Source organism: Manis pentadactyla, chromosome 4, assembly GCF_030020395.1.
Source record: "Manis pentadactyla isolate mManPen7 chromosome 4, mManPen7.hap1, whole genome shotgun sequence".
NCBI classification, from domain to species: domain Eukaryota; kingdom Metazoa; phylum Chordata; class Mammalia; order Pholidota; family Manidae; genus Manis; species Manis pentadactyla.
Genome location: NC_080022.1, coordinates 118,257,308 through 118,284,008, shown reverse-complemented (window position 1 = coordinate 118,284,008; position 26,701 = coordinate 118,257,308). Strand labels below are relative to the sequence as shown.

General features: G+C 52.0%; 1 protein-coding gene and 1 long non-coding RNA gene across 7 annotated transcripts in view; one reads left to right on the top strand and one right to left on the bottom strand.

Moving 5' to 3' along the window:
* Positions 1-3,814: 3,814 nt before the first annotated feature.
* TMEM11 (transmembrane protein 11) lies at positions 3,815-16,389 on the bottom strand. The gene is made up of 2 exons (XM_036888168.2): positions 16,257-16,389; positions 3,815-4,693 (listed from the first exon to the last, which is right to left on the bottom strand). Exons 1-2 carry the CDS (start codon positions 16,316-16,318, stop codon positions 4,177-4,179), a joined length of 579 nt encoding a protein of 192 aa, XP_036744063.2. The 5' UTR covers positions 16,319-16,389; the 3' UTR covers positions 3,815-4,176.
* Positions 15,598-26,701, top strand: part of LOC118913857 (uncharacterized) — a 29,755-nt gene continuing 18,651 nt past the window's right edge. For 2 of the 6 annotated variants that reach the window (XR_005025383.2, XR_005025378.2), the window contains exons 1-2: positions 15,605-18,294; positions 22,865-23,507. This is a non-coding gene — a long non-coding RNA (uncharacterized LOC118913857). Of the gene's footprint in view, positions 18,295-22,864; positions 23,508-24,763; positions 26,681-26,701 lie in introns of those variants that run through there. The other 4 variants (XR_005025382.2, XR_005025381.2, XR_005025380.2 and 1 more) reach the window with 4 other exon arrangements.

The window sequence follows — 26,701 nt, the reverse complement described above, 5'->3', positions numbered from 1 at the left end:
GCTGTAGTCTTCGGGGACTAGAAGAACCATGCCTCCTTTGGATTCCAGCCTCTGCCAGCTCCTAGAAAGTATGTCCATCTTGAAATCAGAAGACTCCTGACATCACCTGACCGTTTTCACATTTGACTTATCTAAGACCACCTACCTAGTTGTTTTGTCAGAGTCCACCTCCAGTACTCAAGGGAGAGGCTGCAGTTTAAGAAGTCATTATTCATATTCATTTCCAAGGTCCTATAGTATTTCATCCAACATAACAATTGGGCTGATATGTGGTCGGCCTTTTGATATGTCCCAAGTGATGCCTCAGTACCTAAAAGGAACTCCCCAGTGTCCCTGTTGACTCACCCACAGCCATGTAGGACCAAGCACCACTCCAAGCAGATGAACTTACTAAGAAGAAAGCAGCCACAATGGAGAGGAAAGTCCTGCACGACCCCACATACCCTCTAGGAAATATGACCCAGAAACCTGGTCAGGCAGGGAGGGGTCTAAAGCAGTATCTGGTCCCCTGGTGGAAGCAGCCCATTCGTCAGCATAGCCAGAAATGCCTGCCTCCACCTTCCTGATTTACTAAAAATACATGGCTGAGGTTCACTGAGTAAATCAGCTGCATATCTGAAGTTCAGGATGAAACTTTTCCTGTTACTGAAGCTGAGAGTAGAAATTGTGGGTACATTATATAGGCTTCCCCAGATTGGAATAAAAATCTGGCATATCAGACTAACTCTGGCTTTCTGTAGCTTGTATTTTAACAGCTGTGTCTGAAATAAAAATGGCCAAAGCCAGCCTGTAATTAGGGTGTCTGAGGCCCTCAAGTGTCCTGGGAGCAGTAGGAGATGAGGATGGATGGATAGACCTGGGGACCCTCCCCTGCTCCCAGCAAGGCCTGAGGCGCCAGGAGCCTACGGTGGAAATGTGCACGCAGACATGGGGGCGGCTCTTCCTTTCCCACACAAGCCATCCCCTTCCCTCCTGACACAGAAGAGATGTCTGTAGCGCTCACTCAGAATTTGGAGTCACGGAAGAGGAGGATCTCTGACAGCAGCGGCAGCCGCTCTAAAGCTGAGGCCAAGGTCGAATAAAATTTCCAAGCGCATGGCAGGCCTTGGAAAAGACAGTGGGAAAGGAAGCTGTCTCTCTTAATTGTTGGCTGGCACAAGAGGTGCTGCCCTTTCCTGTCCTAAATAATGGCCAGCAGCTGGAGACCGCTACGCACACCACCCTTAGAGCATGAGTCCAGTGGTCATGAAGCCCGGCCCGGAGGGCATCGACCATAGTGCCCAGTGCTGGGCTTTGGAGCCGCTGTGACGGTGGCCAGGAGCCCACCAGGCCCTGGCCCATAGGTGAGGGTTGGTGTGGGGCTGAGCAGACATGAAGGGTCTCAACCTAGATATGGCACCAGAGCCAAATCCAAATACCACTGGAGGGATTTCCCTCACATTCTGAGAAACTCAGCATGCTTTCTAAAACTTACCTTTGAAGCTTTATATTCTACCACATAAATAAAATAATATAACACTAATAGAACCATTGATGTCTGCCTAGATGCGGCTGCCTGCCAAAGGCTGGCTGGGGCCGGCTGCTGCGGAGACAGACAGAGTCAGAGGCAGGCGCGGCCTCTCCAGCTAGGAAGAGGGCTGTGGGGCCAGGCAGTGCTGTAACACCCAGGTGCACCTGAAGCCCCTGGGATGCCTCTGGTGTTCACGCCCCTCTTTGGAGAGGCAGTTGGGGTGAGGGTGGGGCTTGCAGAGCCTGCTGGGTGCCGACGCGGCAGGCAGTGCAGCTGTTCCTGAAGGCGAGCATCCTGGGGAGGGGCCGGGCCTGGACCAGCTGGGTGCGTCCTGTCCCAGGGCCAGCGCCTGAACATGAACCTCGCCACCGCTGCTGTCGCTGCTCCTCTTCCCTGCCCATCAAGGTTTATTTTTCTGTCTCTCTCAATTCTGAGTAAGTGTGACAGCATAATTCTGAATTGGTTCTGCTTTCAAATAAAGTTCAAAGGCAGCTTTCAGTTTGCTCTTCAGGCCTCCTGAAGGTGTTTCGCTGGTCCAAGGGCAGAAAGGAGGCTCCCTTGTGCTTCATGTCGAAGTCTAAAAAATTAAATGCAATGAGCTTTCCCAGACAGCGACACTGTGCATCTGGGCGCTGCTGAGTGGCCACAGCTCCCGGGGGGTTAAGATGCAGTAGTGAAACCGCCTGGGCACACTGCCTGGCTCCTGATAGGCAGCAGGGAGCATCCCTTCCCTTACCAGAGGTGAACGTTTACAGCTGATCCACTGTAACAAGGAGACACATGCAGGTTCACCAGTCTGTTCAAGACTTGGCCTTTATAAAGGCTCTCTGCTCTTCTCTGCAGGGGGTGGGACAGGCAGTGCGAATGGGACTGTGAACTAGGCTCACTGCACCATCATGCACTCGGTGGCACAGACTCGTGTATGTGGATGCTGTGGAGGGCCCAGCTCACCTGACTTTTGCTTTCTCAGTTAGCAGTGACTTCATGCTGTTTCTTCAAGAGCACCTGGCATGTCACAGATGAGCACAACCTACTTGTCAGCACAGTCTAAGTGGGAAGGTGGCAGAAGGTAAGCCAGTGCCCACAGAGGGGAGGCCATCCAGACACAGAAAGTGAGGCCCTGCCGCTCTCCTTCCCAGTGAGCAGAGAAGCCTGGAAGACAAAACCCTGCCCTGCGGTCCACGCTCCACGTCTTCACCTCCTCCACATGGAACACATAGTTGGCACTTCAGAACCTGGGCTGGTCCACCCAGCAAGGATCTCTCTGTTCAGCGCAGCACAGCCAGCCCGTTTGCAGTGGGCTTCTGCTGCTGGTGAGAGCTTCCGCCGGGCTGACCCTGGGGCCACTGCTTGTCTGCTTTCCACCTCCCCCTGAACTCTAGCTGTGGGCAGTGTGGGGCTCCCTTTCCAAAGCTGGGCTGTTTACTTCAAAAACACCCACCATTCCTACCCAGCAGGCTCAGAAGCCAGCAAATTCCTGAGGGGTCATGCGCACTGCACTGCATTCAAGATGACTTCTTGGTCCTTCAGAATTAGTCTCAAACTCTTTGCTCTGGGTCTCCAGAAAAAATGGCTCAGGGACCCCCTTGACTGACGCCTTGCCTTCCCATGCACCCCATCATTCCTCTGACGTCAGATCTGATGGATCCTTTAAAACTAGGTGAAAAACCAGTCAGTTGCCTTTTAAAGGTGGGCCCTTCAGAGGGAAGAGCCTGGGAGCTCTTCAGGGAGGATGGAGGGCAGGTTGTGGAAGTTTGCAGTCAAGGCAGGGGCCTGACCTCTGTGGAGGGGTAATTTTCTGTTTCTTGAAAGCCTCAGAGGGAACGTAAAGATGATGCAGGGTATGCCCTCTCGTGTGAGGGAGGAGCATGGCACTTGGCTTCTGCGGGCTGGGGCGATGGGGGTGGGGTGGGGCTTGGGGGAGCTGCAGAAGCTGCTGAGAGGGTCCCTCTCAGCCTAGGGCAGTGGGGTGAACTCAGGCCACGTCAGGAATAGCTTCAGTGCTTTAAAAACAGTTATGTGTCCTCCTAAATCAAAACCTCTGGACAGGAGGTACTGGGACCCAGTTCTCCACGTGGACCCAACTGGAGTCCCAGTGACTCCTGGGCCTTGTCACACTATCCTACGGTGTCCCTGAACAGCTTAGGGTGAGACACGAGGCTGTTCTGGGAGGGGTCTAGGCCTGCCCTGTTCTTGCTGCCGGTGGCGACCCCAGGCTGCAGCAAGGAGCAGGAGGCTCCCGTGGTACCCCTCCTTCCGTGTGCAAGCTGCCACCAACGGCATGGAGACGGAAGACACCAGAGCTGAAATTTCATAATTTTAATGGTCAACAGCTTCGGGTCGGCTCTGCGTGGTACAATTAAACAACAGACTTAAAAGACCCCTAAGCGCACTCACACCCCCTTGGTGGCATCACTGCCATCAACAGTTCACTGCCCGGGCAGACGTCCACAGCCTCAGGCCCCCACGGGTGACAGGATCCACATCTTGGTGTAGTGAGTTGCAAAACCCTCAGTACACTGTGATCTGTGTTTCTTTTAAATAACAAGCATTGAACCAAACGCCTCCCCAGGCTCTGCTGCCTCACAGCAGGACCATTCCGGTGGCACCCTGACCTCTGTTGTCTCGTGGGCTGGTTGCTTGCTTCTCTCCTTGTGCTACTGCAATCATACGGCATAAAGCTCGTAGATCTTCTTTACACAGTACACTAAGGCGGCCAGGGCTATCGTGTTGTGCAGTCTCTTTCTGTGCAGGTCGTCCTTCCGGACCAGCACCACCGGCGTGGAGGACGTGAGCGTGTGCAGGGGCAGGCGCGACAGTTTGTAGGCGTCGTACTCCACCTGGTACTTGCAGCAAGGGTCAAACTGCCAGGAGATCCCGTACAGGGTGCAGCAGGCTAAGCTGAGCACACCTGCAGGCAGGGAGATGTAGTGGGAGTAATCTAAGGGCAGGGCCAGCGGGGTGAAGAGGCAGGCGGTGCCAGCCAGCACAGCGGTCTTGTGCAGGCAGTTGCCCACGGTGATCCAGCGGGCGGTCTCGTCGCCAATGCGGGTGGGCTCAATCACGATGTACTTGTACTGGGCTTCCAGGGCCTGCTCCAGCTCGTACTCAAACTGGTCTTGGGCATTCTCTCCATTGTAGATTTCATGCACGATGTAACAGTCTGTGGCCGACAAGCTCACCCTTGTGGAGGGGCAGGAGAAAGGGGAGACAGTTAGGCTGAGGAGCACTTGCCACATTTCTTGGGGAGATGCAGAGCAGAGGCCAGGGGAGGGAAGTCTGGCCTCAGGCTCAGCAGAGCCCAAGCTCTGGAGGGCACCACCTCTCCCTTTTGTTACCTTCCTTAGAACCCAATATTATACATCATTAAAGAATTTTTTCCCCCAAGAATAAAATAGTGAATGTAAAGATGCAGGAAGAGGAGCACTCCAACCTCTAAGAGGATGACATCCCATGTTATGTTCAGGGCCTGCAGACAGCCCAGCACAGTGAACAGACCTGTGAGCCAGCAAAGGAGCCCCAGGGGACCACGACGGCTTCAGCTCCGAATCACGTTAACACAAACAGGGCAGAAGCCCAAGTCAGCAGGATGAAATCTGTTCTTGGTTAATCAGGGCAAACTGTGGGAGGAAGACTCTTCCTCGGAAACCAACAGACCCCTGGGACGGAGACTGCCAAACCCTCGGCTCTTCACGGCTCACAACTAGTCATCCCTGCCGCAGAACCGCGGTGCGCAGGGCCGCCTCCACCCTGGGCAACAGAACAAAACTTCTCCAGCCCTCACAGCAGGACAAGCTGTGCAAGGCCCAGGCCCCATCCAGGCCCACAGCCTGAGGAGCACCAGCCCTGAGATTCAATTAGGAAGACAGCCCTCAAGACAGCAGTGACTCTGAAATTCAGTGTGCAAGCAGTCTGTGAGGGGCCCCAGACATTCCTGCCCACTCTCACACTGTGGCTCAGGACTCTCCATCACCAGTGAACACCTCACCCATGTAAGAAACACTGCAGACAAAGGTCTACTGTAAGTAGCTGAGCAGATCCGACTTTACCCTGGGATATGACCCTGACCAGAAGATGAATCTGGAGCCTATGGAAGGCTTAGCTCTGCACTGAAGCCAGGCAGCAGGCTGGCACAGCCTTGGCAGGGACTCATTTCTGGCAGACTTAGGATTCACATTGAGGCGCCTCTGGTGCAAACTTCCCAACCAAAGCAGAATCTCCCCACACCCCTGAGTGGCAACGTAAACACAGACCTGTAAACACCTTATCACTTTGATTTGGCTTATTTCAGCCTGCCCAGATCTTTCTGAACCTCTACACTGCACCCAGCATATACTGTTTCTCCTGGATTTGTATTATCTGTTCATCTGATAAGGCACCTTTATACTAGCCTTTGGGAGGGATGCTGCTAGACACAGCTCTTGAGGATGGATCAAGTTGCTTAACCCATCATACGGCCACCAGGCCATCTTTGGCCACATGCCTCAGTGAGCAGCACCCCCTGGTCCCCAGGCTGGTCAGACTGTCACAGGAGATGAGGCCCGAGGATCCCATCTGTCTCCTGGCAATCACCACGGCCCCCTCCGTCTGTGCATCCTAGCTGGGGCTTGGGACTGGAGTACTGGGCCACACAAGGTGAGCATGACCCTCCTGCCTGAGCTCTGCCTCCCGCGGGAAGCAGAACCCTAAGTACTCAGACACAAGCCAGCAGCTGGGTGCCCACACCACGTGGCTGGCCAGGTTAAGTCCACGAGGTAGCTGGGCTCAGAGCTTCCTGGTCACTGATGGTGCACATTAGGGACCACGAAGGCTTTTAAATCAAAGCCTGAGAGCCTCTAAGTCCAGCATTAAGGCACTTCTAGCTCTCCTTCAAAGATGAGAGCAATTGCATGTTGAAGGTGGTAGAAATGGGACTGTCAGGGGCAAACCACGGGAAAGGGGCAGGCGGTCAGAGAGCCAGACGGAAACAGACTGCCAAGTGCTCTTTCCAGTTGTTACTCCCGGGCAGGGTTCATGGGGAGCTGCTTTTAGCAAAAAGCAAGCAAACCCAAGTGGCAGGGTTTCACTCCAGCTGGACAGACTGGCTAACATGTTCCTGCACTCACTAGAAATTAAACCTTTGGTTACCAGGCTGATGGTGCCCCCAGGTACGAAGCAGCACCCCAGGGGGAGCCACTGCTTGGACCAGGCAGAAGAAACTACCCCCAAAAAGACCCTGTAATTCAGTGCGCTCAGGGAGGCTAATTAAATCAAGGCCCCATTTAAGCTGTGCCCTGGGGAGCAGTCATTCCCTGGGGGCCCCTAAGAAAGGTGGCTGCTGCAGAGGGCCAGGAGACAGGGCTGCCTTTCCAGGATGTTAAATGAGCTGTTTCTGTAAGACTCCATCAGACATTTACAAAATAGGAAAAGCCAGGTTTTCCCCTTGAAGGGGAAGGGGAGAGGGAGCTCACACTGGGATTACTCCCAGGTGGGACTCAGCACTTTGGAAGCCACCTTGAGCACACAAGCAACACTAGAGGCTGGTCCTACTCTAGATGGGTAAGTCACACGGGGAATGGAAGCACTGGTCGTGGACTGACTGTCACAGCGGCCCAGAGATTTCCTTTGTGCTCTCAGGTTCATCAGGCATAAGTGGGGGAGGACAGGGAAAGGGAGGGGCCGGTCCTGTGCACTCTGTGCTCTGGGGGAAGTGCTTCCAAGCCACAGTGCTTCCTGCTATCAAAGCGAGGCCAGGGGACACCACCTTGCAGTCCGCGTCTGAGGCGAGCTATCTGGCCACCAATTAATTCCTCTCAAACACGCAAAGCAAAGCGTCAGTGTCAAGGTTAGGATTACAGAATGTTCTTGCCAAAACCCCAGGCACCTCAGTGCAGTGCCCTGCTCTGCCTGGCACACTGTGGCCATCCTGAGTAGGCCCATAATGTGCCTGCGACAGACTGCTCTATCTTGCAAACACATCAGTGGGCAGTCCCCACCCCGCCCCCATGCCGTGCTGAGCCCCCACCCCACTCCCTGTTGCCCTTGCCTCCGCAAGCCAAGCTGGCACCATGGCCACCTCTGCCCAGCCCAGGATCGGGCTCCCTTGGGTCCCTTGGTGTGGGCTAGGGGGCCGAGGTGCTGTTTTGTCATTTGTTAACACGGATTAGGGGATGTGTCCATGGGTCCCATTAAGCCTGGCAGTGGGTGAGAGGCGGTACCCTTCAGAATCCCCTCATTGCTGATGTTCGGGGTGTCAGCCCTGACAGCACACGAGCGACAGTGAGTAGACACGGGCTGTCATGAAACCACAGGCAAGTGTGTGTGCACACAGGTGGGCTCACCTGACGAATGCAGCCAAGCCTGCGGAAGCAGCCTGCAGCTCCCTGGAGCCCATGGCTCACTGTGGGCAGGGCACCCCATCCTGTCTGTCCCCACAAACCAGCTCTCCGCAGTGTGAAGACAGGCATGGGCCGAGTGCAGCTTCCTGAGCACAGCAAACCAGGTGTGCCCAGAGGCCCGCAGAGCCATGTTGCCTGAGGCACACCAATTCCGCTTTACAGCCAAACCACTACACCCGGTTCAGGGAAGCGAGTCTTGGTCTCCACTCATCTGGAATAGCAGATTCCCAGGATCCCACATGGTATACAAGGAAGGAAGACAGCAAGGTTCTACACACACATTCACCAGGAGCACCCCGTTTGTGAGGGGCCACCCCACAGGCAGTAAGCACCCACACCCACATCTTGCACCTGGGCTGCCCCTGCAAATGTAGGATTTGAAGGCTGCCTGGGCCACCAGGTTCGTTTGTGCATGGTTGACATGGAGAGTTACTTCACAAACCCAGGAGAAAGCCATGTCTGCCATCTTCGGGCTACATGGGCACCCACCAACAACGGCGTGCTTTTGCTTCTGGGTCAAATGTAACCCCACTAAGGAAAGGATCTAGTAGGAGGTTGCCTTGAAGCTGTTCAGAGAATCACCAGCCAACTCCCAACTCGAACTGGGCCACACAACAGATCATAAAGAATAGCTACCTGGAATCTTCGGAACCCTGGGCTCCCTCAGGAACTCCATTTCTGCTTTTCATTGCAGATGTGAAATGACCAGGAGAGAGTAATAAAAAGCATCTGTGTTAGAAGAGAGTGCTGACAATGGAAAGGCCTCCAAAAAAATGAAAAAAGCAGTTCCAAACAGTGTTTATGTATGCTATCTTTAGTGTGTTCTTAAAAATGTATACACAGAACATTTCTGGATGGATATACAAAGACCTAAGAGATGACTGTCACTAGGGAGGGGAATGGAGCAGCTCCACAAAGAAAAGGGGGTCCCTTTCTACCAAATGACTTTTGACCCTTATGCATTCGGCATGCACTGTGCTCTTTAAGGGAGGTTGTTCCTCTGATCGCCTGCTGCCCGCGCTGAGATCGCTCTGAGCCGTGGGCCTCTGACCAGCCTGTGGAGCAGAGCATCCTCCCGAGGCTCTTGAACCTCCTCCCCTGCTATACCTTACACCAGAATTGGCCCGCCTTCTCCTTGTCTGAACTGCTCGGGAAGTACTCAGGAAAGAGTCATCAAAGAAATCCCCTGGGAACAGTGGCTTTCCGGCAAGAAGGTGGCCACACAGAAGACATGACAGGACAAACCCTATTTCCCCTGGGATCTGGGAACCCTGCGTGTGTGCCCTGCCCAGAACTGGGCCTGTGGTCCCTGCACCTTCACAAAGCTGGTGTCAAAGGAATCTGGGATTACTAAGCACTCTCAAATGTGGGTTCCCCAGAGTCTGGAGACACCTCCCCAAGTCAGAGCTGCACAAGAATGCTTGGAGCAGCACTGTTTGGTCAGAGGAACAGATTACTAACAAAAGAAGAGAGAAAAAAATGGTTAAGTCCTCCACTGGAGTGACAGCAAACAGCCTAGAGCTTATGCTTCACGGCTGAACACGCACATCGAAGGCAGAGGGAAGAGCAGGCACAGAGCGTGTGCAGGTGGGCGCCTTGCGTCCATGATTCCAGGCACACAGAACTAAAGGAAGGGCCACTTAGGGATTTTTTTCAGTGCAGGAACTATGAGGGAAGGCAAGGAAATGCCAGACAGTTCAGGAACTGGGTAGCCTCTCATGGGCAGAGGGACACATGAGCCAGAGTAATGCTAGTTTTCCACTGCTTAAACTGACCAGTGAACACACAGGTTTATTAATTTTTTTAAATTATGATAAAATATGTGTAACAGAATTTCCTGTTGTAACCATTTTTGAGTGTGTATTTTGGGAGCATTGAGTACATTCACATTTTGTGTAATCATCTTCAGAACTTTGCACCTTGCAAAACTGAAACTCTGTACCCATTAAAGAACTCCCACTCCCCACTCTTCTACTTTGTCTCTGTACTTGACAGCTCTAAGTATCTCATATAAGTAGAATCATACAGTATTTGTTCTTTTGTGACCGGCTTATTTCACATGGTGTTTTCAAGGTTTACTCATGTTATACAGCAGGTGTCAGAGTATCCCTCTTTTTTACGGATAAATAGTATTCCACTGTATTCCAGTAAGCCACATTTGTTAATCTATCCATCCACTGATGGACACCTGGGTTACTTCCTCCTCCTAGCTATTGTGAATAACACTGCTATGAACACAGTATAAAAATATTGTTCCTGTCTGTGCTTTTAATTCCTTTGGATATATACCTAGAAGTGGAGTTGCTGGATCATACGGTACTTCTATTTCTAACTTTTTGAGGAGCAGCCATACAGTTTTTCACAGCAGCTGCACCATTTTACATTCCCAACAGCACTGCACCGAGGTTCCAACTTCTCCACCTTTTCACTAACACTTGTTATTTTCTGTTCTGTTGTTTTTAATAGCTATGCTGATGGGTGTGAGGTGGTATCACATTGTGGTTTTAATTTGTACTTTTAAAAATAACAGCTTTACCGAGACAGAATTCACACCATACAATTCACCCATTTAAAATACACACTCCAATGGCTCACTGCCTTCCTGAATTCAGCAGCCATCACCACAATCAATTTTGGAATACTTTCATCATCCTGAAAAGGAACCCATCACTCCCCATTAACCCCAACCCCGCACCCCCACCCCACGTGGCACCCCCTCTCTTTCCTGACTCTGGAGCTTCCTCCTCTGGACATTTCATATAAATGCAATCATACGGTACGTGAGCTTGTGACTGGCTTCTTTCATTTAGCAAAATGATTTCAAGGGTCACACATGGTAGCAAGTTTATGACTTTTGAAGTCAGAAACATATTTTTGGTGTGTTTAACACACTATGTTTAAAAGTCAAAGACAAAATATCTGAGATGAAGTATCAAAGGCGCTATGCATGAGAAATGGTCAACAACGGTTTTCTTTGGACAGTGGCCTGACAGGCAGCTTTAAAATTTTATTTTTCTTCATCCTTTTCTGTATTTAAAAACAAAAACACATGTTTCTTTAACAATGGGAAAATTAATTATAAATGTTTTCTTAAAAAGAAAAACCTCGTTGCAACAGCCCATATCCTCTGGATGAAGAGACCAGACAGCCGTGGGCCTGCCACAGCTGAGCAGTGCAGGAGGCCACTCACTTTCGGCAGCAAGCCCCTACCTCGGTCGGTCTGGGTGCAGGCAGCTTCTCACGAGGGTCGAGCCGCTCTCCATTCCTGCCAGTGAGGAGGACACGGAGAATTCCATTTCCGTGTTTCACTCAATCGAGCAATGGTCAAGCTGCCCCGCAGTCACCACCACTTTTTGATCATGTGAGAACCAGAGAACCAAGTCAAACCACAGTGGAAGCACCTCCTGTAGGCCTCTTCCTGATGCAGGCCCCGGGCTCACAGACGGATGGAGCTTTAGCTCCTGCTGAAAATGATTCCAAGCTCCACGAAGGCAGAGACTGCACTCCACCATGGCAACCCCAGCCCTGGGCCTGCCTGCAACAGGTTCCCAACACAGCTGGAGGAACTGCGTTTGGCGTGAGTGATACAAGGAAAACCATCACAGTAATTAAGAGAACCCGCGGCTGAAAAACTAAACTAGGTTCATAGGTCAGGATGCCTTCCCCCTAACGTGTACCTCTGACAGGTGGGGTGCTGGACTCCACTGCTACCCCCAGGTCTAGGAAAACCAAGTTTTGGCTAACAAAAAAGTACTTCCTCAGGAGTCTAAGAAAGCAGCTAACATCTTCACTGCTGCAGATTTAAGCGTCAAGACAGAAGGCCCAGGCATGTGGCCCCAAATATCCAGGACAGTCCAGAGGCCAAGGAATGTCCACGGGGCACTTGACATTTTCATCTGTTTCAGAGAAAGTCACATTGTGAGAGCATAGTGAGAGACACTTTCCTCTTCTGCTCTAGTAACCACGCACCTCTCTGGGGACAGAACATGGTGCTTGCATCACGTGTAGGACTCAAGTTCCCTCTCAGTCACACACTGGCTTTGTGTCCACGCGCAGAGCCCCCACTGTGCTGGGCCAGTCAGCCGTAGGTCTGGTGGGGTGAGGCGCCCACTCCCCCAGACAGTTGCAGGGCAGATGGATCAAAGGGAGAACTGCAAAGACCAGCCCAGTGTTAGGCCCATGCAGTTGTTTAAGTTAATTAAAATTGAATAAAATAAAAAGTCCAGTCCCCAAACACATGAGCCTCATTTCAAATGCTCAACAGACACATGTGGCTAATGGCTGCCCTAAGAGACCACACGGACACACAGTCCTGTCACAGCAGAAAGGCCTGCTGAGAGCCTGAGCTGAGGACTCTTACGACTAAGTTTCAGTGGCTTTCCCAAGAACTCTGTGGCCCATAAAGTTGCGGCCAGTGCCAGAGGCAGAACGCCGTGGCAGCTGCGAGGTGGCCACGGAGCACTTCCCACCTCCTGCTGTGGTGGCCCTTGCTCATGGGCGTGCAGGCCCAGGGCAGGGAAGGCCATCTCAGGCTTGGCCTCTACCTCCTCCTCACCTCCCCGGACATGAGATCATCCCTCCCTTCTCCGGAAGTTGGGTCTGGATCGGAATGTGGCTGAAGGACGGACCCCTGAGGCTGCAGCTGGAATCCAGCCTGATTGAGTGAGTCAAGGAAAATGTAAATTCATGCCCCAGATGTGCACCAGCAGACCTTAACCAACACCCAACTTCCAGGGACAGAACGTGTGGCCCAAGCATGCATGGCCAGTTGGGGAGACCCACACCCTCAGGACTGCACACCTGTGGATGGGTGCAGACGCTGCAGCTGTGTGGCTCACCCAGACCAGGAGGAAAGAAGCGCTTTACCACACATGGGAGCCAGAGTGGGAGTCTTTCAAGAGAATCAAAATACCCAAAGCCCCTAAAGGTCTTAGCTTTAAAGGAAAGGATCCCATCAGAATGAGGGAACAGTACCCCAGGACTGTGAGCCACCTGCCTGTGTGGCTGGTGGTCCATCCAGTCAGCTGGATTGGTAACGAATTCCTCCCAGCCATCCAGGACCACGTTCGTCTCATTCACAGATTAAAAGCAAAGCTGTGAAAGCGGAGGACTACGCGCAGGGGAATGCCACGTGGTACAGAACGCTGTGGAAATAATTCCACAGAACTGGCTGCCTAAAAACACTGGAGCAGACGGCTGCACAGCTGGGGGTGGGAGGTTACAAAGTGACTTTACCCTAAAACCTAAACATTTTGTCCAGCGTGCTTGGTCCTCTGAACACCCGAGGCCCTTGGACAGAGCTGCTGCCTCGCACCAGGATCAGAATCAGATCAAGCACAACTTCACATGACGATAAAGTCAGGAATTGGCAGCACACATGGTACTCATATTCCCACAATCAGGGAGGGCTCAGGGTGCTCAGGGGCTACAGGGTGAAGATGAGTGGCCCCAGGGACAGGCGTGCTGTCTGTGAGCTGATTAGAAATGGCACTCGAGTGGCAGAACACACAGATACCTGCGCTGTGCTTTCCTAGGTGGGCAAGAGTGTCTCAAAGACGCCGACAGGACAAGCGGCAATCTGTTTCGTGTGCTCGCTGCTAGTGTGCTGAATTTTGGACAATAATTCAGGTTACAGCCCAGAGTCTGATGTTCTTCATTACAACACTGTTGATTCCCTAGATTTAATGGAGTGGAGAGAAAAATCAACAAGCAGGCAGCTACCAATCTGCTGTTTATACCCCTCTCCTCTTTGTCTAGGCCAGCACAATCCTGTCAGTAGAACCTTCTGCATCACGGGCATGTTCCTGTATCTGTGCCATCCAATATGGTCACCACAAGCCACATGAGGCTGCTAAGCACCTGAAATGTGGCTAGTGTGACAGAGGAGCAGATATTTAATTTTAGTTAATTTAAATTTAATTGCCACAAGTGATAGTAGCTACTGAATTATTACAGCTCTAGACTCAAGAACCAGGTAAAAAATCCACACACTGTGTATTCCAAATCAGACTATCATTAACACACAGCTGATGACAGTAATTCTTGTGGACAGGCCAGCATCAGGCAGGGCCTTTAAATACAAGGCAGGCTGTGGAGTTTGCAGCCACTGGCAAATCTGGAAAGTCTGCCCAAAATGCTGCTCTGCTCCAGCCCCTGACCCAAACCAGGCAGTTTCCTTCAGGTTCAGAATAAAGCTGACTCCAACCAGGTGTGTGCAACAAGTCAGACAAGTCGTCTTACAGTGTGGAGCTGAGATCTGAGTCAGCACAATGTAACATGGAACAAAGTCATTTGAGAGAGCCATAAACAGCCTACTTCAGTCATAATGTACTCGGGCCTCATAATCTCCAGTGCTGGGCAATCAATTAATCCAGCCTGCCCCACCCGAATAGCCTTCGCACACATGGAGCAGCAGTGGAGGTGTGCCCAGAAGTTAGCTGGAGGCCCAGCGGCTGTTATGTTTCCCTCCCTTGCTCAGCATGGGAGGCTCTTAGGGAAACTGGGCTCAGGCAAATGACACCTCCCAACAGAGCCGGGCTGGGGCCTCACAGCCAAGGCAAACAGAGAGGTACCCCCAGCCACAGCACATTATATGGAAGGAGGAGACATGGCATCACCCAAACCACAAAACCAGATGCCTCTTTCCTGGCTGAAAGAAGACATCTGCATGTGTGAGCAGAGATGTCAGTTCCAGACCAAAGGTTGCAACCTCAACACCCCAGGAGACCAGGCAGGTAAAGCTAGCAGGTGAGAGATGAACTGAAGAGTACTTGTCCTGACCAAAAAAAAAAAGGCGGCCACTACTCAGCTTTTCAAGGAGCGTTTTACGTCAAATTTTTCCATTTATAACTGTTGGCAACTAATTACTGTAAAAACCGAGGCTCAACAGTCAAGGGCTGGATTCAGCCTATGGGTGGCTGGTTTGCAAACTCAGTTTTGAATTACCACTTGTATCCAACCAAGAAAAAAATCCCCAGTTAGATCAGTAAATGCTTAACTAGCACGTTCCCTGTATGGTGTCTGGGGCATCCCCATTAGGACCTTTCAGTTGTTTGTATCCAGTAAGGAAAAATGCCTTTCTCTCAGATAGTCTTAATTTTCTAAACAGGTTATTTCCTAGTACTAAATAATTAATGTGTGCATTAAAGAGCTTGAAAACGTTTGCTAGTTTTTAAGACCATTTGGAAACCACTGAGGTCACTTTTTTAACTTCTAAGAAATACCAGTGGGAGTCTGGAATAACAGCTACCTGCTTGCCATTCATTGCTTTTCCAAGGAAAAGAAAATGCACACAATGTTGGTTAACTGAGCTCAAGATAAAATGTGATATAAGGCATCTGTCCCAACTACCAAACAGGAAAAATCTTCTGGGTTGGGAAAACCATCTGCAGGCAACAGCCATGATTAGATGCACTCAGTCAAAGAAAAGGAATAATGTAGAATAAGTGAGAGAAAGAGAGGAGGGGGGAAAGAGAACTTTCTGTTTATCTCAGAATTTTCTCAGGTTTATCACCAAGAAGAGGAAAAGACAAACGCAAACTTCCCTTTCTTGCTGACCTCTGCTAGACCAACCACGGCTTAACAGAATGGACAGGACGGTTTAATCCAGGTGGCCCCACCAATACACATCCTTTCCCAAATTTCTAGTGGCTGAACAGCTTCCAGTGGCTTCTGCTAGCTGCAACTGCTTTCAAAAAAAAACAAACCTGTATATTCAACAAAACACACGAAACGACTCCAATCTCATCTAGAAATCAGCTCTCCAAATCGAGATCCTCCTTGGAAGAAACAAAACTCCTAGTTGCCTACCCACACCCCATTCATCAGGAAAGGTCACTTTAAAAGGACTCCCACAACACAAGAACGCTGGAATCGCCCCTCGAGGAAGTGGCTGGCTCTCCGCCGAGGTCACACCGGGGAAGGCTGCGGCACCCCCGGCAGATGCCGCCGGCCCACCCCGGGAAGGCGGCCCTTCCTCCTCCCTCCCTCGCCACGTCAGGAGCCGCGGACGAGAGGGCCACGCGTGTGGCTGGCGGGGCGGGAGCTCCGGACGCCGCTCGGTCCGCCGGCTGCCAGGCGGGTCCCGTGAGCCCGCGCGGGACGCCGGGTCTTCTCGCGCGGCGCGGCTGCGGCCCACGTCGCCGCCCCGCCCCGCCCGCGCCCCCACCCCGCCCCGGCCACTGAGCCCTCTGCGTAGGCCGCTCGGGCCCGGCTCCCTGGGTCCTGGGTCGGCCAACTGGGCCCCGCGTGCGCGGCGTGGCGACGGGCGGGCGCGCGAAGGCAGCCAGGGTGCTGCGGCTCAGGATGCCTCATGGGCCGCCGCGCTCCTGCGCCGCCCGCCCGGGGAGGGCGCCAGCCTCGGGCCTCACCTCTCTCGGGGGCCGCCACCGCTGCTGCCCGGGACGAGACGCCTCCTTCCCCAAGCGGCCATCTTGGAGACTCTCTGCTTGCAAGCGACTCGCGCCGAGGCGGCCTGGGGATGGTGGGTGGGCGGAAGGGAAATGTAGTCCTAGCCGCAGCCCGGGACGGGGAGTGAGGCGGAGGCCGGGCTCCAGTGGACTACCAGGACCACAATGCCTCGCGCGCCGGAAGCCCCGCCCGGGCCCTGGGAACCGCGGTCCGGCAGCGGGCGTGTCCTGCCGTTCCCCGCGAGTCGGTACGCCGGGTGTGCAGCCGGGGCAACACCAGCGTCCACCGCGGGCGCAGCCTTGAGCCTCGGGGGCAAAGAGCTGAAGGAGAGCTGGAAGGACGGTGCCGCAACTACGCGCCACCCCCAGCCTTTCCCGCGCCCCCGCCCCCGCCTTTCCCCACGAAGGCCACCGGGGCGGGAGGCACCCCCAGCTCTCTGGACTGCGGTGCTGCGCCGCGAACTCGACGGACGCGGTCTCTGCCGCGGAGGCCTCTGCGTGCGAGCTTCTGGAAGACCGAAGGCAAAGAGGAGAAAGTGGTCACAGCATGTGGTAGTTGCTATGAGAGAAACGGTATCTGCGACGGAGAAAAGCCCGTTTTAGACATAAGGGCCCCGGGCCCCTTCGGCCCTGCCCTACACGCCGCTCTGTCCCGGCTGCGGTGACAGAAACGTGATCTTGTATTTCGGTGTCTTTGACGGCATTTGCAGGGCAAGTCACCCACCTCACAGCAGCCCTGCCTGGACGCTGCTGTAAAGAGGCACAGCCAAGATGGACTAAAGGGAGCCCAGCTATTCCTAGATGCTCCCTCAGACGTGGGAGCTATTTGGCGGATCTTTGGCAGTTTTTGAACTGCTAGTCCCTCTTTTCCCACAACATGGCTGAACATTCGTGGGTCGCATAGTTAGTCCCATAAATATTGAGCAACTCTTCTATGCCAAAATCTGCCCAGATCAGAGGCGGGAAGAAACGCAGCACCCGCTCTGAGCGCCGAGTGTGGTGGGACTCGGGAGCAGGGCTGGAGGACTGGTGGGTGTAGATTTGACTCTTTATCACGGAGGATTCCTCAGGATTTCCTTGCAGCTGATGTTCTACAGTAGGTGTAAGTGCATGAAGTCTCCTCCTTCGTTGCCTGACATGTAAAAGTCGAACTCGGCACAGTCTAGACGCTCCTCTGCAGTTTGGAGGGTGCCTGCCTCCCCAGGTTCAACTGCCTACTTCTCAGACCTGGGACTTGCCGGGCTCGCAAATTCAGAGGGTTTGAAGGTCCCCAGATGTTCCATGCTTTGCCTAAAATACCTTTCTCTCCCTGCCAGCTTTGCTTCTAGACCTTGGGCCTGTGTGATCCTTCAGAAGTATCTGTTGGGTCAACCCTGCCTGCAGGTACCAACACGTGGTATGTGCTAGAGATCTCTGAACAACTACCATGTTGGCTTGGCCCTGCCTATGGCTAAGTCTGCTTTCTCTGGCCCCTTGTGGTGATCAGGCTTTCTAGGGATTTTAGAACAGCTGGGCTTGAAGCATGGCTCCACACTCTGGATCTGGATCTTGTATAACCTCTGTTTCTCAGTTTTCTTGTTTATAAGGTGGGGGTGATATTAGAGACTCTCCTCAGAGGACTTCTCTGAGTATTGCATAAGAGGACATGTGTATGGAACTTAGAGCAGTGCACAAGGTGACGATAACGGACGACTATGGCATGCCAAGCCCTGTTCTAAATATTTGAAGTGATTTAACTCTTGATCTTCAAAACAGCCCTATGGAAGTGATACTGTTACTATCAACATTATCATTTTGCAAATAAGGAAACCAGGCTGCAGAGGACCCTAGTGATTCACCAGGGCCATGCTGCCTGTCAGGATTGGTATCAGGATTTGAACCCAAGCTGTCTGGTTGCAGAGATCACACCATGCAGCGTGCCTCTCAGGAGGACCTCGGGAAATGCCTGTCATCTTTGATGAGGACAGGTCCCAGCCCAATGACTAGTGCTGGAGGAAAGGTAAGTGTTCAAACAATTGTAGACCTCAGATGATCTTTCCACCCCTCTGGCTTTTGCACTTAACTTTTAACAGGCCATCTGCTTCCAGTCTGCTGATGAGCTGACATCCAGGTCAGTGTTAGCACACTGCCATCTTCAGGAGGCTTGACAGGCAGGCTGACTCACTCAGCATGGAGTAACTGAGCACCCCTGAGGCCTGAATGCTGGACAGTGGAGTTCTTGTGGGCTTCCATGCTGTGGAGCCCCCCGATGAGCCCCCTGAACTGCTGGCAGAGAGGCAGCAGAGGGAGAGGCAGGTCCTAGCTGGTGCTCCAAACTAATCGGCTGCTTCTCATGAGCCTTGTCATCCGTCAAGCTCACAGCAGGTAGTATTGTGTGCATACTGGTGCCAGTACCCTGAGGCACCTGAGACACAGCATTTGGTCAGACACTCTTCCTGGTCTCATGGGCTTTCCAGTCCAGTGGGGTAAACAAGTAAATAAATAAACATTCAGAGAATGGTGAGGAAATAAAGCAGGATGATGTAATAGAGTGACTTGGAAATTACTGATGTCTAGAGGTCTCCAAGAGGTAACGTTTGCATGGGGCCCAAATGAAGAGAAAGTATGCATGTGAAGAGCCAGTGACAGAATGGTCTGCACAGAGAGAATGGGTGTGAGGGATCTGGAGTGCGAGCGGGTTTGGTGTGTTCCAGAAATGGGGCCAGGGTGGCTGAGACATGGTAGGGGGAGAGGTACCAGGTTTGCCTTTGGCTGAGTCACTTCCTCTTTCTGAATTTCAATTTTATCACCTGTAAAATGGGGGTAATTTTACTTTGTTAGTTTCTAATTAAGGGGAAAAAACACCCTAGGTATTTCAAACAGTAGAACTTAAATATAGGGCAGTGTTTACAGAGGTGCTGGGAGGGCAGGAGGAGCAGGGGGTGATGAGGACCCCCACGGACCAGTATATGGCGGGAGAAGCTTGGGCCCCTAAGCCTGAAGGAGCAGAAGGAAAATGAGTGTTTCCCAGAAACAGGTTCCTGCTGCAGCCTGGGCAGGAGTGGGGAGCTGCAGCCACTGGGGCTCTGCTGACACCACACTGTGGCCTGGGGTGCCACCAGAACCCAGCTGGGATGGCTCTTCCTCCCTTCCATCTTCTGAACTCTACCACTGCCTCCCACTGGCCGAGTCAGTTGGCAAAGGGGTCTGGGAAATCTCACTTGTAGGCTTCCATTCCTGGCCACAAAGAAGGGTCTAGAAAGGTAAGTGTGGGAAGAAGGCAGCTACATCATTTGCCCACCAGCTACCTTGCAGGGCTTTTTTGAGTAGAAGTGCATATATACTCAACAAGTTCTGCGTGTTCTCATGCTTCATAGTGCATAGCAGGCATTCAGGAAGGGAAAACCTACCAGAAATATATCTCTGGTATACTATTTCTACACAAAGGTTTGAACTTAATGATTAAAGCATCAAAACTGAGCATTTTGAGGATAGAATTTTAGTTCTGAATGGGTAATGCATTCACATGGTGTAAAACTCAAGTCAGCTTCTCTCACCCTAACTCCTGCTACCCAGTCCACAGTGCCTTCCAGAGCCAGCATGGCGCCTCTCCTGCGTACCTGCCATGTGCAAGCCAGACACAGGCAAGTGTGCACATATGTTAGAAATGACAGTTCTCCTTTGCCCATCTGGGGCATACTGTCCCTGCACTGCACTGTCATGCAGGTCACCGCCAGCACACGCCTGAGTGGTTTGAACAGTGCATGGCATTCAATGGCCAGGTCAAGATGCTATTAGCCAGTTCCCCAGTGGTCTGCCATTTCAAAGTGTTGCAGTCAACATGCTTATACAACTTCCTGGTTTCCCATGTGCATGTATTCATGGGAGATAATTTCCTGAAAAGAGCTTGCTGAGTCAAAGTGTATTTTGATGAAGATTGCTGAACTGCCCCCCATTCCGCCTGTCTCCTGCAGCTTCCTGCCATATTCACAGTGCCACTGACAGGCAGGGACAATCCTCCCTCAGAACCCTGTCTGAAGGCCTGGCCCACAGACACCATGAGCAGAGTAAAATGGCTATTTCATGCCAGTGTGTTTCAAGGTGGCTTGGTACACAGCAATAGGAAACTCAAGCAGCCCCTTCCTGAAACCCAAGGGCAGACATTCTCCACTTGGTGAGACAAAAGCTGGCCTAACAGTGCTGAGCAAAAGCCCAGTCGCTCCCAACTGCAACCATCCAGTGTCCTCCGTGCTGTCTCGGGAGCCATGTCAGCACCCCACCTCGCACACACAAAGGCCCTGGGTGTGTGCACAGACAGTGCTCTGATGCACACCTGCTGCCAAAAGATGAAACAGTTGGCATGGTTGTATTGCATGCATCAGGGGAAGGCACAGATGGCCCCAAACTTAGTGCCCTCCTGGAGGAGACCAGTAGCAGTCAGCAAGAGCTGGCAGTCACAGAGATTTGTGGGAGATGTGTCACTTGCTCATTTGTCACCAAATCTTTGCTGAACACCTGGTTTGTACCAGGTCCTGGAAGAGCTCCGGTGATAGAGTAATAAACAGATGAGGCCCCTGCCTTCCATCAGCCCATGTGGCCAGCCCCTAATTCAGGGTTGGGGGAAGAACACAGAGCAGGGGTGCAGAAGGGTAACATGGGGGTTTCAGTTTCAGTATCGGGAGGGTCCTGGGCAAAATGGGCCAAGGTGGTCACACCAGGGCAATGAGCAAGGCGAAGATGGCTTGATAATACTGATGTCTCGATAGCCCACCTGCTGCACATGCTCCTATCACAAGCTGGAGAGGTAGATGAGACTGTTAGAATTTTGATTTCACAGACTTGGGCTGGGGCTGGCGGCTGGCTAGAGAAATGGAGAAATTCAGGATATTAAAATATACTCTTCATTTGCCAGGGCTGCATAACAAAGTACCACAGGCTAGGGGGCTTAAATAACAAATTGATTTTCTCATGATCCTGGAGGCTGGAAGTCCAATGTGAAGGTGCTGTCAGGGTGGGTTTCTCCCGAGGCTGCGAGGTTCACAGATGGCCACCTTCTCTGTGTGTTATCCCCTGGGTGTGCATCCTGGTGTCTGCTTGTGTGTTCAGATCCCCTCTTCTCAAGAGGACCCCAGTGGGGTGGACTAGGGCCCACCCTGTAGCCTCACTTACCTTCTCACCTCTCTCAAGGACTTGTCTCCAGACAGAGTCACATTCTGAGGTACTAGGGATTAGGGCTTCAACATTGCTCATTTGTCAACAAACCTTTGCTGAACACCTGGTTTGTGCCAGGTCCTGGAAGAGCTCCGGTGATAGAGTAATAAACAGGGGGTTTGTATCTCAGGGGATACAACTGCCTGAACACTCTCCCCAGTTCGCACTGCGACCACAGAATGAGGTGAGGCTCCACACGCTTCCCCTGCAGTGCCGTTGCCACCTCAGCCTAACAGGAGGTGGAGGATCAGAGAAAGTTGATCTGGGACAAGAACAGTTGCTCTGGGTGCCCTGGGCTAGGTGCAGGGACTGATGAATGGCTACACGTGGAGGATTCTAAAGAGAGGCTACACTGGTGCCCAAGGTGGTGGACACAGAGAGGCAGACCTGTGCTGGGGCCAGCTCCACTCCCCACCCGGGTGGAAGGAGATTGGAGTGAAGGGCTGACACTACTTTAAATCCTGTCCTGCCCTAGGGAGGAGATTGGAGTGAGGGGCTGGCACTATTTTAAATCCTGTCCTGCCTTAGGGGACAATTAGAGGGGCAAAGGGCTCCCATCAGCAGGATGGGCCACCAGATAACTAGGGTTTGAGAAAAGGAACGGAAGGCTGCTGTCACAGGAAGCAGACCCAGAAGGGCCACAGCGCAGGTGCTGCAGAGCGGGGCCAGCAGATGTCACCCAGGCAGGTGCTTGTGCACCTGTACTTGGAGCAGTGCTCTTCACAGCCACAGAAAGGCTGAACCACCCAGATGTCCACCCACAGAGGAACAGATAAAACGGCGTCCATCCACACAGTGGGCTATTACCCAGAAACAGGAACGAAATTCTGACATATGCTATGATGTGGATGGACCTGGAAAATATGCTAAGTGAAAATAAGCTGGTCACAAAAGGAAAAACTATGAGTCTATGTGTGTGGAATGCCCACACTAGGCACATCCATAGAGACAGAAGTAGACTAGTGGTTGCTTAGGGCTGGGCAGGGGATGGGGAGTAGACTCCTGGAGACCAGGTTTCTTTTTGGGTAAAGAAAATGCTTTGGAACTAAGTAGAAGTTGCTATTTGTGCCAGACCCTTAGTCCATGTTTAATATTTGTCTTTAAATGGGTCCACTCTTTGAACACTGAAATGTATTTATTTAAAAGAGAGACTCTATATGACTAAGTGGAATGTCTGTGTCATGTACACATAGCTGCAAAAATAAATATAATGGAAACAAAGGTTATTAAGTTTTAGTTAGATATCTCACCATTTCCCTAAACCTCCCTCAAAAAGGGGGGCACTTCCATGCTATGTGAGGGCTGCTGTTTAGCTCTGGGCTTTGCACCGCCCCAGATCATCTTGGCCACTGCACCAATTTTTTTCTCTTTACATCCAGGCTTCAAAAACATGGGCTCCTTCTTCGTGTGCCTGGGACCTGAAAATGGATTTGGCTGCTGCCCATGACTGCCTGGATGCCTCCCAAAGAGGGTCCAGGGAGGCCTGGGGGTACACTAGGAAACTTCCAGGCCCACAGCAGGAGGGAGGTGTTTCCATCCTGATTCTGGCACCAAGCCACCTAGGGAACTTTGTAATTCATTTATTCAACAAATATTTATTGAGCATTTCCTATGTTGCCAGACACAGTTTTTGCCATAAAGAAGATGGGTATGGTCCTTCCCTAGTGGAACTCTACTTGTAGTGGCAGGAGTTGGTCTAACAAGCAAGGAAACAAGAAAATTCTAAGTAGTGATTAAGATCAGAATAGGATGTGGTAATGGAATAGAGAGTGCCCAGGGAGGCAACTTAGATAGGGAGGTCAGGGAAGGAAACGTGTGCCTTTCCTTCTGCTTGGAATATGGTTGTGATACCTGGAGGGAAAGCACCCATTTTGTGACCTTTAAACAACAAGCATGAAGGCAAAAGCCATCATGCTGAGGGTGGTGCAGACAGAAGATGAAAAGCGGCTGGGTCTTCAGTGAAATCACTGCACCACCACGCAAGCCCTGGACCTTCACTCTCCAGACCTCATGATATGTAAGGTAAGTGAAATGCCACTATGGACTGGGTTTTTCTAGCAACTGAACACATCTAACTAAAGAGACTTAAGTGACAAGGAAGATTAAATTATGGTAATATCTGGAGGTAGAACAAGTACAAAGACCCTGAGGCAGAACAAGCTCAAAGGATTTAATGAACAAAAGCAAAGCCTGGGCAGCTGAAATGTGACAAACTGGAAGGACACAGGTGAGCAGGGCTGCATCAGGTCCCCAGGTTTTACCCTCAGTGCAATAGGAGGACACTGGGGAATTTGGAGCGAGGGAGAGACATGGTCTGATTGAGGTTTTAGGAAAATCTTTCTGGCTACGTGTGGAGAGCAGCCCACAGGGAGCAAAAGAGCAGTCGGGGGACCAAAGGATGGTGGGCCCTGGCCTGGTCGGCGTAGCCAGAGTCTGGGGCCGTGTGTGTACACACATACCTGGACATACAGGACCCTCTTCCACCCAGACAGCCCCCCATTTCAAATGCTGGCCCTGTCACTTGTCAGCTGTGGGGCTCGGCCAGGTTGCTTCAGTGCCTCAGACCTACCCATTTCTCTGTCTTACTGCCCCCATTGTGGTCCAGGACACTGTTCTCTCTCACCTCAGATCTGCCATGACCTTCTAACCTGCCTTCCTGCCCCCAGGCTTCACCCTCCAGTCCTTTCTCTGCACTCCAGCCACAATATTTTTTTTTTTCAGTGTGTCACGAAGAACTTTTATTACTTTTATAATAGGCTCTTATGCTTCCTTGGAGTCAAAGAATGAACTTCGCAAACACTCAAGGTAGGACAGCAAGGCAGAGGCTTTTATTTAGAGATAAAGCAAGAGGACAGAGCTCCTGGCTTACGCCAGGAAGGGACAAGAGAGCCCCACACAATAATACTTTTAAAACAAATGTAGCCGCAGCACTTCCCTGGTTGAGGCCTTTATGGCTCCCCACAACCCTTAGCAATAAGTTAAATGCCCGGTAGTTTAACAGATAGCCTGAACAATGCTGCTGAGGTCGGCTACAGTGCAATGTGGGCTCCCCCCCACAGCAGCTGGGGCAGCGGTCTCCCACCAGGGACTCAGAGACCTGGGTCATTAGTCTGGTACCCCACCACACCCCTTCCCTACTGGCCAGCGTAAGGGGAAGCTGGCAGTGCTAGGAAATGCGGCCCATGTGTCTAGGACAGGAAATGGAGTTTTGGTGAGTTACTGAGTCTGAAACAGTCTGTGCCCCTTCCTCCACTCACATCTCCCCCTTTCTGCTCCAGGGCCCCTGTCTCTTCCAGATGCACCATGTTCTACATCAGCAGCAGCCTGAGATCTAGAAGTAAAATCCAAGTTACTGCCTGCTCTGAACCTGGAGAGACAGACTGAACTCAGGGGAGGCTCCCACTAGGAAAAGGGAGAGCAGGGCACAGCCCGCAGCAGGGCACAGCCCGCAGCAGGGCCAGGCCCGTGGCAACAGGGCCAGGGGCAGTGGCCCTGACTCTGCTCTCTGGGGTGGCCCCCCTCGTCCAGTTTTCCCTGCGGCCACATCTGAGGAAGGGACTACACACTTTCTGCAGCTCCTTGCCTGCTCACCAATGTGTGGCTTCAGGGGCCAAGCCACAGGCTCGTGGCCTCTTTGGCAGTGTGATTCTCTCCAAAATTGAAGGAGTTTCCCTTCCAATAAGTTCTGTGTACTGCACTGAGGTTCTTTTCTAATATGGCTTTTGAGCAGCTTTATTTCTTTGCTTCCTCCTCCCCTGGTCTGTTTCTGTCTTAGTTTACTGACACTCATGTCAGAGCATCTCAGACAGTTGGAGGGCCATAAGGGTCATGTCCACATTGCCACAGGGCTGAGGCCTTTGTCTGTAGAGCTAAGTAAGCTTTAATGGGCCTTTGTTGCTTAAAACCTTTTCCAGTCTGAGTTCCTGCACTTTGGGGTGGGGCCCAGTCACAGGTGCCTTTTCCAACACGGAGGCCTAAAACCCTTTCTTGCCCCTTTCTTCTGTTTGCAAACTGTCTGCTGCTTGCAAACCTGGTATCCCTCTTTCTTTTACCTCACTATAAAGTGAAGGAACAGCAACACACATTAGTGTTCAGCTTGTTCCAACCACTTTTCCCTGGAGCCACAACTGGGTAGGTCTCTGGTCTGCCCCCAAGGCATTGCAGGTTTGGCTTTAACAAACGTTTTCCCCTGCACTCCAGTCTCCCCAACTTGCCACGTTGCAGTACCTATGTCCATGTTCCCTGCTGCCTGACCAGTAGCCAAAACTATGTATTTCAGGTTTAAGCACCTTACTTCAAGGCATTACTACCGTCTGGGCATAACAGACCACAAGGTGCAGTATGCTTAACACACTGTGGAAATGTGTTTATTCCTTGCTCGCCAAATAAACCCAAATGAGAGTTTGGTTTTGGCAGGGGGTTTCTGTATGTAGCCATTCAGCCAGCAGGTTCACCAACCCCAGAGTCTTGGCACTTGTTCCATCTGGCATGGTCTGAGAAAGACAGGGCCTGGGGGGAGCCTGCCTCATTTCCAGGCACATTCCATTGGCTGAACTCTGACCCAGGTCATGCCTGTGTCAAGGGAGGCTGGTAGGTGCAGCTGTGTGTCCACCCATGGAAACAGGTGGGTTGGTAGCAGCCTTGACCATCCCTCCTGGCCCTCATCACTTGCCTGCCTACCTCTCCGGACTCACTTCTTGACTCCCAGTTCCAGCCACACACAACCTCACAAGATGTGAGAAGCTATCTCACCATGAGGCCTTTGCTCATGTTTAGTCTCCCAGAGCCCCCTTCCCCTTGCTGTTCCATCCATTCATCTATCCACCCACCCATCCAACAAATATTGTTGAGCATTAAAGATGTGCCAGGCACTGATCTGATCTGTGAATATTGAAATGATGTGGGGCTTGTATTTATTGCTGACAACAGATAAGGTAAAATAAAACAGCCATGTGTAGTGTAAGAAGAAAGCAATGATTGGAAAGAATCCAGCAAGATAAGGGAATCAGGAGTTGGAGGTGGCAATGTAAAGGAGCTGGGATCTGGGAAAGGCAGCCTACTGGGAAGGGGACAGTTGGGCACAGCTCTGAAGGAGGTGAGGGAGGGAGATCTGAGATGCCTTTGGGAAGAGGAGGAGCACATGCAGAGGCCCTGAGATGGGCATGGCTCTGCAGATATGAGATGTTGCTGGGAGGCCTGTGCGGCTGGAGAGCGGT